This window comes from Dermacentor silvarum, chromosome 11 (assembly GCF_013339745.2).
Source record: "Dermacentor silvarum isolate Dsil-2018 chromosome 11, BIME_Dsil_1.4, whole genome shotgun sequence".
In the NCBI taxonomy this organism is placed as follows: Eukaryota; Metazoa; Arthropoda; class Arachnida; order Ixodida; family Ixodidae; genus Dermacentor; species Dermacentor silvarum.
The window spans coordinates 119,657,511-119,669,353 of NC_051164.1; the positions used below are offsets into that span (position 1 = coordinate 119,657,511).

The 11,843-nt window shown below is 50.9% G+C and overlaps 1 protein-coding gene across 1 annotated transcript; it reads right to left on the reverse strand.

Moving 5' to 3' along the window:
- Window positions 1-268: 268 nt before the first annotated feature.
- Window positions 269-4,053, reverse strand: LOC125941360 (uncharacterized protein K02A2.6-like). The gene is made up of 2 exons (XM_049658425.1): window positions 1,170-4,053; window positions 269-279 (listed from the first exon to the last, which is right to left on the reverse strand). The coding sequence occupies exons 1-2, from the start codon at window positions 4,051-4,053 to the stop codon at window positions 269-271; spliced, it is 2,895 nt and encodes a 964-aa protein (XP_049514382.1).
- Window positions 4,054-11,843: the final 7,790 nt, after the last annotated feature.

Consider the following 11,843-nt stretch of genomic DNA (forward strand, 5'->3'; position numbering starts at 1 on the left):
TGCGCCGGCACTTGTGGGCGCACGTCGCGGACGACACCATGTTCTTTCTCGCTTGTCTGGGCTGCTGCTGCTGGCCATGGGGCTGCATGCAGCCATACTGCGGAGCGCGCTTCACACCAATCGCACTGCACGACAGGCCTGTCGTCGTTGAAAGTCCCTTCGATCCTTTATTGGAGACGTAGCGTCAGGACTATTTCTATTTCTCTGAAGGTGACGGTTGTTATATAAGGCATCGCTGCCGACTGCAGCGCCAATAGAAGGCGCGTGCTTAAAGAAGGCCTGAAAAAGGAAGATGAAGATGGAATAAACGGTCAGGGACTGAGTAATGCACCGAATATAACCACCCGATACATTTCCGAATATATCAATCCACCCATTTCTTGGCCAATCCCCCTCCGTGGGTAGGAGCCACAGGCGTGATAGGCTACAACAACAACAACTAACCACCCGATTCATGGCCAATCCCCCACTGTGGGTATGCGCCACAACCACTCAGGTCAACAACAACAACGACTGAGTAATGTCTCCTTTGAGTATCATGCACGATACAACATATTTGGCGACGAGGATTTAACAGCCCATGTGCTACCGGCTTGCCCTTCATCTGTACCTTCGATTGCTGCATGTCATCCTCTACGATGAGTATTTCGGGGCTACAACCGCCACCCCCTTTCCTGCCATCGCATGGACACCCGGTGATTACATGGTGTTACAATGAAACAATGGCGTTTATTGACTCGGTACAGATCGCCAACATGTCGGCTTCTTCCTGCCACGTCCCAACGCCGAATGCCGGCTTCTGGCTCCGTGCGCCCCTTGGGGATCCAACTGGTCTTTCAGTGGTGGTGCTAGCTTCCGTCACAACACTCCTTCCGTCCCAAGCTTGAGTTACGGTGAATACCGTTGCACGGGTCGGCGCGTTCTGACAGACCGCCGAAGCACCGGTGTCTGGGAAACAGCTGGCGTGCCAGCAGAACTGGCACTTGCGTGGTCACTCGTTTCTGCTTGCCAAGGTAGCACGCTTGTCCGTGCGTCGCCTTCCAGAGTGGCAGAACGCCCTGTCATACCACGCACCGGTGTATGGAAAACAGCTTCAGCGTCAGCAGGACTGGTCATTGCGTGGTCACTCGGTTCCACCGGCCTAGGTAGCATGCTTGTTTGTGCCTCACCCCCCAGAGTGGCAGCACGCGCTGGCGTCGTTGCTTCTCTTTCGTCTAAAAATGGCTGCAAAATTGGCACTTGTATTTGCTGCCCATTGTCGCTGCCTCTTCCCGATGTGGGCGATTCCTCTGTGCCTTCGAGGCGGCGCCGCAGGTGGTCTGCATGTCGGTTCCACACTGTGCCATCTGCCAGCTGCACCTCAGTTGATGATGAGCTGGTGGCTCCTCCGACAACTGCTGGCACCCATCTGGGTCCTGGCCTGAAGTTTCTTGCCCAGACAGTGTCGCCAACCAGGGGAACTGGTTCTCTTCTGGCTGCAGAATCGCTGCGCACCTTCTGCTGTAACTGTCGGAATTGTACCTTGCTGCGCAAGTCTGGCTTCAGCAAATCTAACGCTGTCTTGAGCAGTCGACCCATCAATAGTTCTGCCGGGGAACGACCGGTGAGGGCATGGGGTGTGCTTCTGTACGCTAACAAAATTCTAGCAACTCGACACTCAAAATTTCCAGGCTGCGTCTTCTTGAGCTTGTCTTTTACAGTTTGTACCACCCTCTCAGCGGCCCCATTGGATGCGGGATGGCATGGTGGGATCAAAATAGGACGCACCGCATTACGAGCCAAGAACGATTTGTAGGTTGCACTTGTGAAGGCAGGTCCATTGTCGCTCACTATGATGTCTGGTAATCCATGGCAAGCAAAGATGTTGCGGAGGCATGCAATTGTCGACTCCGCCGACGGTGACGCCACTCGGACCACTTCCACCCATTTGGAGAATGCATCCACGAGTACTAAGAAGTACACACCTTGAAACGGCCCACCAAAATCGACGTCTAAACGAGACCACGCTCGCTCAGGGAACGGCCGTGGCGCCTGCTGTATTGGCTTGGGAGCATTCCGATACACCTGGCAGACCTTGCACCTGCCCACCTTCATAGCAATGTCCTCATCAATGCCCGGCCACCACACGTGACTACGGGCCACTAACTTCATTTTCTCAACTCCTGGATGGCTCTCATGCAAAAGGTCCAACACTGCCGCCCTTAGTGATACTGGAACAACCACCCGGCTCCCTCTTAGTACACAGCCCTCCATCACCGAGAATTCCTCCATTTGGTTTGCAAAAGGCCGCCACTCTTGCCCTGGTGGCAAGTGTTCTCCCGACCACAACGCCACACGCAAGGGAGCTAACACTGGGTCCTGATCGGTTGCAGACTCCACTACAGCTGCTGAGAGGACACCTGGGTATGCCCCTTCCAACATGAACACATCCTGAATTCTGGAATCCTCCAGTGGAGCCCTAGCAAGCGGCAGTCGACTCAAAGCGTCTGCATTTCCCAATCTTGCTCCTGGCCTGTAGCATAATTTGTAGTTGTAGCCGCTCAATGTCAGAGCCCACCTCAGCACTCTTGGCGAACTTTGAAGTGGTATGCGGCTCTCATGGCCGAACAGTCCCAGTAACGGTTTGTGATCGGTGAAAATGTCAAAGGGTCTTCCCCACACAAATTGGTGGAACTTCAGCACACCGAACACCACTGCCAGCGCTTCCTTATCCAATTGGCTGTAGTTATTTTCAGCTGCCGTTAATCGCCTTGATGCAAACGCCACAGGCTTCTCCTCTCCAGACGGCATCCGATGTGCCAGTACCGCTCCAATGCCATAAGGTGATGCGTCACAACATAGTAATAGAGGTAACTTGGTGTCATAATAAATTAACACCTCTGCAGATGTCAGTAACTGCTTGCTTTGCGTAAATGCTGCTTCCTGTCTGGCCACCCAGTGCCATGACGTGTCTTTTTTGAGCAACACGTGCAATGGGTGCAGCACCGTTGATAAGTTCGGCAGAAATCTTCGGTAAAAATTGAGGAGACCGAGGTAGCTCTGCAATTCCCGTGTGTCAGATGGGGCCGGTGCTCGTACGATGGCCTCGATCTTCTCAGGTGCTGGGTGCAGGCCGTGCTTATCGATGACATATTCCAGGTACTCCACGCTTGTTGTCTCGAACACACATTTTTGAAGATTCAACCGTAACCTTGCGCCACTCAGTCGCCTCAGCACTTCTTCCAAGTTGTTACGGTGGTCCTCTTCGGAGACCCCAGACACAAGTATGTCGTCGAAATACACGACAGTCCGGTGACAACCGCGAAGCATACACTCCATTTCCCGCTGGAAAATTGCCGGTGCCGATGCCACTCCGAATGGCAGTCGGCTGTACTGAAAAATTCCCTGCCGTGTGTTATTAGTCACCAATTTCTTCGACTCCTCATCCAACTCCACTTGTTGGTATGCATCCCGCAGATCCAACTTGGAGAACATCACGCCTCCCGCCAGCTGTGCCCAGATTTCTTCGACCCGTGGCACCGGGTACGTCTCGATATCTGCTGCCCGGTTTACCGTGACCTTGAAGTCCCCGCACAATCGAATTTTTCCGTCCTTCTTCAAAACTGGAACCAACGGCGCAGCCCATTCCGCGGTCCGCACTGGCCTGAGGATACCTTCTCGCTGCAACCGCTGTAGTTCCTGCGCCACCATGTCCTGCAGAGCAAATGGTACTGGTCTCGGCCTGAAGAAACGTGGTTTCACGTCCTCTGGCACTCTTATCTTGGCCTTCACTCCTGCAAAGTTACCGAGACCTTCTGAAAACACATCAGGAAATCGGCTTATCAGGTCCTTCACGTCATCGACCGAGTGCACGTTCAGCAGACTGTCGAGCGGCATACCAAAAGCTTTCGCCCAGTTCCTTCCTAGCAGGGCTCGCGTACCGCTCTTGACGACGAACAATGGTAGTCGAGCGTGCTTTCCTCCGAATTTGGCCAGCACTGTCGCTTTCCCCACGACCGCGGATTGATGGCCGAAGTAGCCTCTCAGCTTGAGATCGGAATTTTCTAGTACCATCCCTGGAAACAGCCTCGTGAACTCCGCTTCGCCAATCACCGAGTAGACGGCCCCCGTATCAACTTACATACGCAGCGACTGACCTTCCACGAGTACCGTGGCACAAATAGGGGGCACCTTCGGCTCCAGAATATTCACAGCGTCAGCCTGTGGGACAACGGTATTCGACGAACCGCCCTCTAGCGACCACAAATTGCCAACGTCTGACTCTTCAATTTCTTCATCGGATGCCGCGTCTACCGGTTACACGACCTTCACCGTACGCCTTGGTTGAAATCTGGCCGGTCCGACTCCTTGCCGTCCAACTTTATGTTCCGTGCCCTGCAGATTTGCTCCAGCTTCTCGTCCACTTGTGCATTTCTTTGCTGCATGGCCTCTCCTTTGACAACAAAAACACCGCAGATTCCGGAACCTGCACGACCGCTCGTGGTGCCGGCCGCCGCATCGATAACAATCACCGCCAACCTCGCCAGTTCTTGACACTCGGTTAATGGCCACTCCGTCCACCTGGCCTGTCATTATTTTGGCGCCCGAAACGGCGGCTTCCATGCTGGTAATGATCTTGACAGCGCGTTCCAGTGTTAGCTCAGACTCTTCTAGCAGGCGGCGTCTCATTGCATCATCCCGAATACCATGTACGATTCGGTCGCTCAGGTTGTTTTCCAATTCCCCGCCGAACGCACAAGGGTCTGCCAACTTACGCAGCTCCGCAACGAAGTCCTTTACCGCTTCGCCCTCCCTTTGTGTCCGGCAATGAAAATGGTACCGCTGTACTATCACAGACGGTTTCGGTGCGTGATGATTGGTAAGCAGCTGCAGACTTTCCGTCAGCGGAACATCACTTGGTCGTCGAGGTGCCAGTAATTGTCGCAGCAACGAGTACGTCGGTCTTCCACATGAACTCAAAAACACCGCACGCTGCTTGTCATCCGAGACGCTGTTGGCGATGAAGTGTTGCTCCAGCACTTCCACGTACTCTTCCCATTCGTGTCCTTCCCCTGTAAATGGCTCCAACTTCGCCATCACGACTGGTCGCCTCTCACCGTCCGGGTCCAAACTAGGTTATTCCTCGTCACCAGTTGTTACAATGAAACAATGGCGTTTATTGACTCGATACAGATCGCCAACATGGCGGCTTCTTCCTGCCACGTCCCAACGCCGAATGCCGGCTTCTGGCTCCGTGCGCCCCGTGGGGATCCAACTGGTCTTTCAGTGGTGGCGCTAGCTTCCGTCACAACACATGGGAGCAATGATTCAAGCGTTCAAGAACTACATGGTGGCGTCGGGCGCTTCCGACCTACCTGCCATGCGTCGGAAGGCGATTCTGCTCAACTGCTTGGGCTTGGAAGGACAACGTATCTTCCAGACTTCGACGTCGGAGGACGACCCGCGCCTTTTGGCTTCGAGCGCCGCTGGAGGGATGCCGCCGGGCCCAGATGAGTTCGACCGCGCCATTGCGATGCTTGAAGACCACTACAAGAGCTCTGTCAACGTCACTGCAGCGCGTCACCGTTTCCGTCGTCGTGCACAAGCCCCAGGTGAGACTGCGGTCGATTACGTCACCGTGCTACGAGGTCTCGTGGGAGTATGCAATTTCGGTGACTTGGCGGACGATATGATACGCGACCAGCTCAAAGAAAAAAACTACTAGCGAATATTTGCGCGAACGTCTTCTACTGGAAGAGTCTCTTACGCTTTCTCGGACCCTTACCATTGCCAGACAGCATGATCAAGCGACATGAGAAGCGAGGGAACTTGCACGACAGGAAGCACAAGTGCATCACGTTAAAGACACAAATACTTCAAATAGAAGAGAAAAGCACTGTGGCACGTGCACATGCTATAAGACGCAAACTGAAAGTCGTCGAGCTTTGCAAGAGCAAGAATGCTATCGTTGTGGTTCTTTGGACCACCTTGCGAATAACCCTCTCTGCAAAGCTAAGACACATAAGTATCGTAAATGTGACAAGATTGGCCATTTGGAAAAGGTCTGCAAGTCTCTCCGAAAGTCCGAGAAAAAAATGTGGTTGATCCCTCTTATATAGGAATCGGTATAGAACACGAAAGTGAAACGTGTCTTCACAGAAGTAGTGTAATGTTTATTGCACATTGATATATAATGTCTATTGGTGTTTTGTGGCTAAAGCGCCCTTAGGCGTTGATGCACCCACGCTGACGCCTGGTGGCACGTCTCCTCCATCACGACTACCAACGTCGATGACCATGAGCAACCGTCGTGCATATGGAAGCTGCACTACGCTGCACACGCTAGCACAACGCGAAAGACGAAGCACGTAACTGACACACTAATACAACGCGCAAGACAAAGCACGTAACTGAATCGTCACCGAGTCAAATCAGCGCGTACAGCGCGTCGTAATTGCAGCCTCCGCGATCAACTTCAGAAACATTTTCAGAGCTAATTGCGGAGGCCACGCTCCGCTGTGCTGAGTACGGTGAACGCCACCTAAGTGGCGTTGGTAGTGCTTCTTGATGCCAGCGTCCCTTCGAATGCTGGCATCGAGGCGTCGTAGTGCTGAGACCACCGAAGCGTTCACTGTCGGTGCGCGTTAGTGTCATAATGCAGTACTTCTCTTTTCTGCTCGTAGGCGGCGGCACCGCCCCGAGCAAGAGCGCGGGTACACGGAGGAGTGTTAGATATATAAGGCGCGTCTGTGTAGCTCTCTGCAAATGCGTTTGTGGCGCAATGGGTTAAACGCTCGGCGATCTATCGTCGCGGACCGAGAGGTCGTGGGTTCGATATCCAAATTTTGCATGTTTGTGGAACTTTTTCTTCTGGTTTCTTTCTTTGTATTATGTTCTATGACGTATTTCCGTGACGGAAATACGTCAGTGAAGTCTTGGTGGACCCCGGCATAAAACACTTTCGTGTTAAAAAGTTCAGCATGTCGCGGAAGACTACAAAGATACAGCTGACCCGGACGATCACACCAGTGTTTGTCACTGGAGCCGTAAGAAGGGAATTTATGCAGTGTTGGAAATTGAAGGAATTTCCGTGTCGTTCCTGATTGACACTGGATCACCGGTATCAATCCTAGCCGAAGAACTTTACCAACGTCATTTTGCTACTGCATTTGCTCTGACATCAATATCCGTCCAGCTCCTCGATTATTCGAAGTCAGCAATTCCTATAAAAGGATGTTTCATTGCTCCAGCTACTTTTCACGGCCGATGCACTTCTGTTCTTCTGTACGTTGTGCCTGGAGGAACAATTAACCATTCTTGGTTTAGATGGTATCGCGGCTCTGGATATGAAGATTCAAGGGTCGCCGCTCAGGTGCCTGCTAATGACACAAGAAACTCCTCTCCTACCTCCTGAATTAAGTTCCGAGTTTGAGCACTTGTTTGAAAAATGGCTAGAAACTGTCAAAGGTTTCGCTCACAAGGTTAGAGTTCGCGCGTCTGTTCAACCACTGGCCAGCAAGCTGAGACGACTACCACTCGTCATTCGTGAGCAAGTCTCGGCAGAAGTACAAAGATTAGAAGCTCAGGACATCATTGAGCGCGTCGACTCTTCAGAGTGGGTCTCACCAATTGTCGTAGCCAGAGAAAAGGATGGCTCGATTCGCATGTACGTAGACCTGCGAGAGCCAAACAATTAAGCTATAGTGGTGGACAGTTTTCCCCTGCCACAAACTGAGGAACTTTTGAACAGCTTGGCTGGTGCACAGCGATTATCCAAGCTAGATTTAGCTTCTGCATATCATCGGTTACCACTAAGTCCAGAAAGTCGTGATCTTACGACGTTTATAACGTACGACGGACTATTCCGCTTCAAGAGGGTTTGCTTCGGACTGGCATCGGCACCGTCAGCGTTTCAGAAGATGATGCATATGATCCTCAAAGGATGCAAATGCGTCTTATTTTACATTGACGACATCATCGTATGTGGACGCTCCCGAGAGGATCACTTGGTCAATTTACGCGCTGTTTTGAAACGGCTCTCTGATGCTGCATGGCCTCAGGCTCAATCACAAAGGTGTTTTTGACGTCGCAGAGTTGATTTTCCTAGGCCATGTTGTCAGCGCCAAAGGGTTATTTCTATTGATTTCATCTATCGAAGGCGATAACCAAGGCACCATCGCCTACTAATATCAATGAACTTCGCTCGCTGCTGGGACTTGCAGTTCATCCCGCATATTTCTGATGTCGCGCTTTGCTTCGAGGAAGTGCGCTTTCGCTTGGACTGCGGCAGCACAACGCGGCTTGGAGCAGCTGAAAGCTCTGATTACATCTTGCGAGGTTCTTCACCTTTTTGATCCTCGGTTACCTGTGTACGTTACAACTGATGCCTCAGGATATGGATTAGGTGCTGTACTTCTCCAGAATAACGGAACGTCACTGCAAACTGTCGCGTTCGCCTCACGTACTCTGCAACCGCATGAACGGAAGTACTCAGTCGGTGAACGTGAGGCCCTTGCCTGCGTCTGGGCCTGCGAACACTGGCACGTTTACCTATGGGCCGACCTTTCATCTTGCGGACAGACCACGCTGCTTTGGTTACGCTCCTTTCAACGAAAGGCACAGGTCACCGTCCATTAAGGATTGTGCGCTGGTCACCACGGTTTCTGTGCTACAACTGCATTATGGAGTACAGGAAGGGTAGCGAAAACGTCGTAGCTGACGCACTCTCCCGGCTGCCCATGGAGAGTTTCATTCGAGATGCACCCGAAGAAGAATTTAATTATGTCTTCTGTCCCCAGTAGTTACCATGCAAGAGCTTCAAGAAGCATGTGCCGCCGATCAGGCTATCTCTCAAGTTAAGCAGTTTACCACTACTTCTTGACCTGACAAGAAATCATTGTCAAAAGAGCTGCTACCTTACTTTCACGTGCAGTCTGAACACTCTGTTGTTAGCCACATTCTGTGCCGGGGTGACAGGATTGTCGTGCCTACAACTTTGACACGCTGTGTTATGGAGTTGGCTCATGAGTCACATGCAGGAATTAGTCGCACCAAAGCTCGTCTTATAGAGAGTCGTATTGGTGGCCATGCATGGATAATCACATTGAAGAACTTGTGCGCACATGTGTAACTTGCCAGTCATGCGACAAATCCGCGCGTACATCTGCAGCTCCAATGCAGCCCGTCACTCTTCCCGAGAAAGCCTGGGAAAAGTCGCTATCGACATTGTGGGTCCTTTCACGCAAGCTTCAGCCAACTGCCGTTTTGCCATTACAATTATTGACTATTACAGCAAGTGGCCAGAGGTGGCTTTCGTACGAGATGCGACAACGTCTACAGTAAGAAAATTTCTACTTGAACTTTTTGCAAGAGAAGGATATCCACGTGGTATCGTATCCGATCATGGACCACGATTTTCTTCAGCGAAATGAGCGGGGAGAGGTAACTCACCATGCGAGCAGGCCGTTGAGCAACCGCGTGTTGGGTATGTTTCAAACCTTTCCTACCGATCCCGGAGGTAGTGCACAACCGCGCCAATAATATTACATCATTTTCAGGTTTGCGCTGTTATTGTTTCGCATTTTTAATATTTAAAGGGGCCCTGAACCACTTATTCTCGAAGTGGAGAAAGACATTTGAATGGAAAATAGGCTATTTCAGCCGCATAAAGTTCTTCAATGCGTTCAGCAGAAGCGGAGTTATTGGCAATCAAACATGGCCTCCACTGTGCTTTCGTTCCTCATTCAATGCCTTTCACTGCGAAGGCTACGGCTGTGTGGGGCGTGGCCACAACTCTCGGCCTTCTAAATGGCACTGTAGCGCACACTTCAAATTGCATTTTGGATGTTAACGTAGACGCCAAGACTTCCGATTTTGGTGCCTATGACGAGCTAAACGTAAGTCAAATGCGTTTGCCCTCAGCGAGCCGCTGTGCGCTTAGTGAACTAGTGGTGGCACGCCGCGGCGGCCGCGGTATCTGCGTAGCCGACCTCAGCTACCAATAGCAGCCGCGCATGGGAATCCGCTTTATTCCGAAATGAAGCGTCCAGAAGAGAGTGAGGAGCAGACTTCTGTTTGAAAAGAGCGTTTGAGAGAAAAGTGACTTCGCGTTCCGCCACGCACCGCGTACTATAGCAAAACTTGGCTGAGATGTTCATAGCAGCGTATATGCTACCCGCGGACTATGTTTTAACGCGATAGTAAGGGCCCCGTGTCACAGGAAATGCGGCGTTGGCCTTAAGCATCGGAGTCTGGCAGAAATAATCATGCCGAACCACCCCGGCCACACAGGCCCTCCGCGTGGCGCAAGGCGTTAGTGAACAAAAATAGAATTTCTCACAGTAAAATCCGTCAGAAAAATTGTGAAGTACGACTTAACCACAACCTAGCTACAGGCGTGACAGCGTCGGATTGTAATTTGAATATACGAGAAAAAAAGCCTGATAAGCGGTCATGTATCTTTGAATGCTGTCGCGTTCCACTCTTAAAGGCGAAGCTTAAGTCCTCCATTTCTGATGGTGTTTTATTTTTTCACCAAGCCCGAGGGGTGGTTCAGGGCCTCTTTTAGTCTGAGACGATTTAAGATGAAAGGCATATGCTGTCGGTGTTTTCTTTTATGACATTTGCTTGTGGGCTAGTTGTCATTCTCAAAATTCTGAGAAAATAATTTTGTCAAGAATGTAAGACCTGGTATGAGCAGCTTTAATGATAGAATAGTGTGGCGATATAACCCGCATATACCGCAAGTCATATGGCATGGCATATTGCATACATATACCTAAATATATACGGAACCTCACGGCGACGACAACGGCAAAAAATTCGTTTGAAGTGTCCCTATAATTGTTATCGCAATAAAAAATGGTTCTGGGCAGGCCATGTAAGGCGTAGCGCACATAACAGGTGGACCATTACAGTAGAATGGGTGCGAAAGAAAGGAAGCTCAGTCGAAGACGGAAGTTGTTTTGGAGGGGGAGGGGGGGGGGGGTAACGTATTGTAATAAGCCGCGACTAACGATGGCGTGCTTTACGGCATGAAATTGTTGGATTATCAAATACCGGAACTATTGAATCTGAGTCTAGAGGCTATCGAATTTCATTGTGAAATCGCCACTTATTCTAGATGTTCATAGTAAAAGCAGCCCAAGATTAACGATAACACAGGACAGGCGCTTTATATTTAGACAGGCACTGTGTAGACGTTATTATTGCGCTGCTTTTACCATGATAAGCAAACTCGCCCAGTTTTACACTCTATCGTAGATCATCATCATCAGCCTATGTTTATGTCCACTGCAAGACAAAGGCTTCTACCTGCAATCTTCAATTAACGCTGCCTTGCGCTAACTGATTCCAACTTGCGCCTACAAATTTTCCAACTTCAGTTTTCTCCCGTCCTCGACTGCGCTTACCTTCTCTCGGTACCCATTCCGCAACTTTAATGGCCTACCGGTTATCCTTCTACGCATTACGTAGCCTGCCCAGATCCATTTTTTACTCTTAATGTCAATTAGAATATCGGGTATCCCCGTCTGCTCTCTGATCCACACCGCTCTCTTCCTGCCTCTTAACGTTAGGCCTAACATTTTTCGTTCCATCGCTCTTTGTGCGACCTTTAACTTGTTCTCGAGCTTCAATTGTTAACGTCCAAATTTCTGCCCCATAAGTTAGCACCGGTATTTCCGCCTCCATTCCACCCTGTGAAAGTGGATGTACAGGTGCCCACAAAATAACGCAGGAGCGGTGGCCGCTCGTCGGCGGAGCGCGCCGGTGAAAAAGTGGTGCCAGGGTCTGCGCATGCGCGGTCTCCCTTGCAAGATCGCCTCGCCCCCCAGTGCACCTAAATAGGTGTTGCCGTTTCAGCG

Coding starts and splice junctions, on each gene's coding strand:
- LOC125941360 (XM_049658425.1), bottom strand. CDS start 4,053: ATGGTACTAGAAAATTCCGATCTCAAGCTGAGAGGCTACTTCGGCCAT.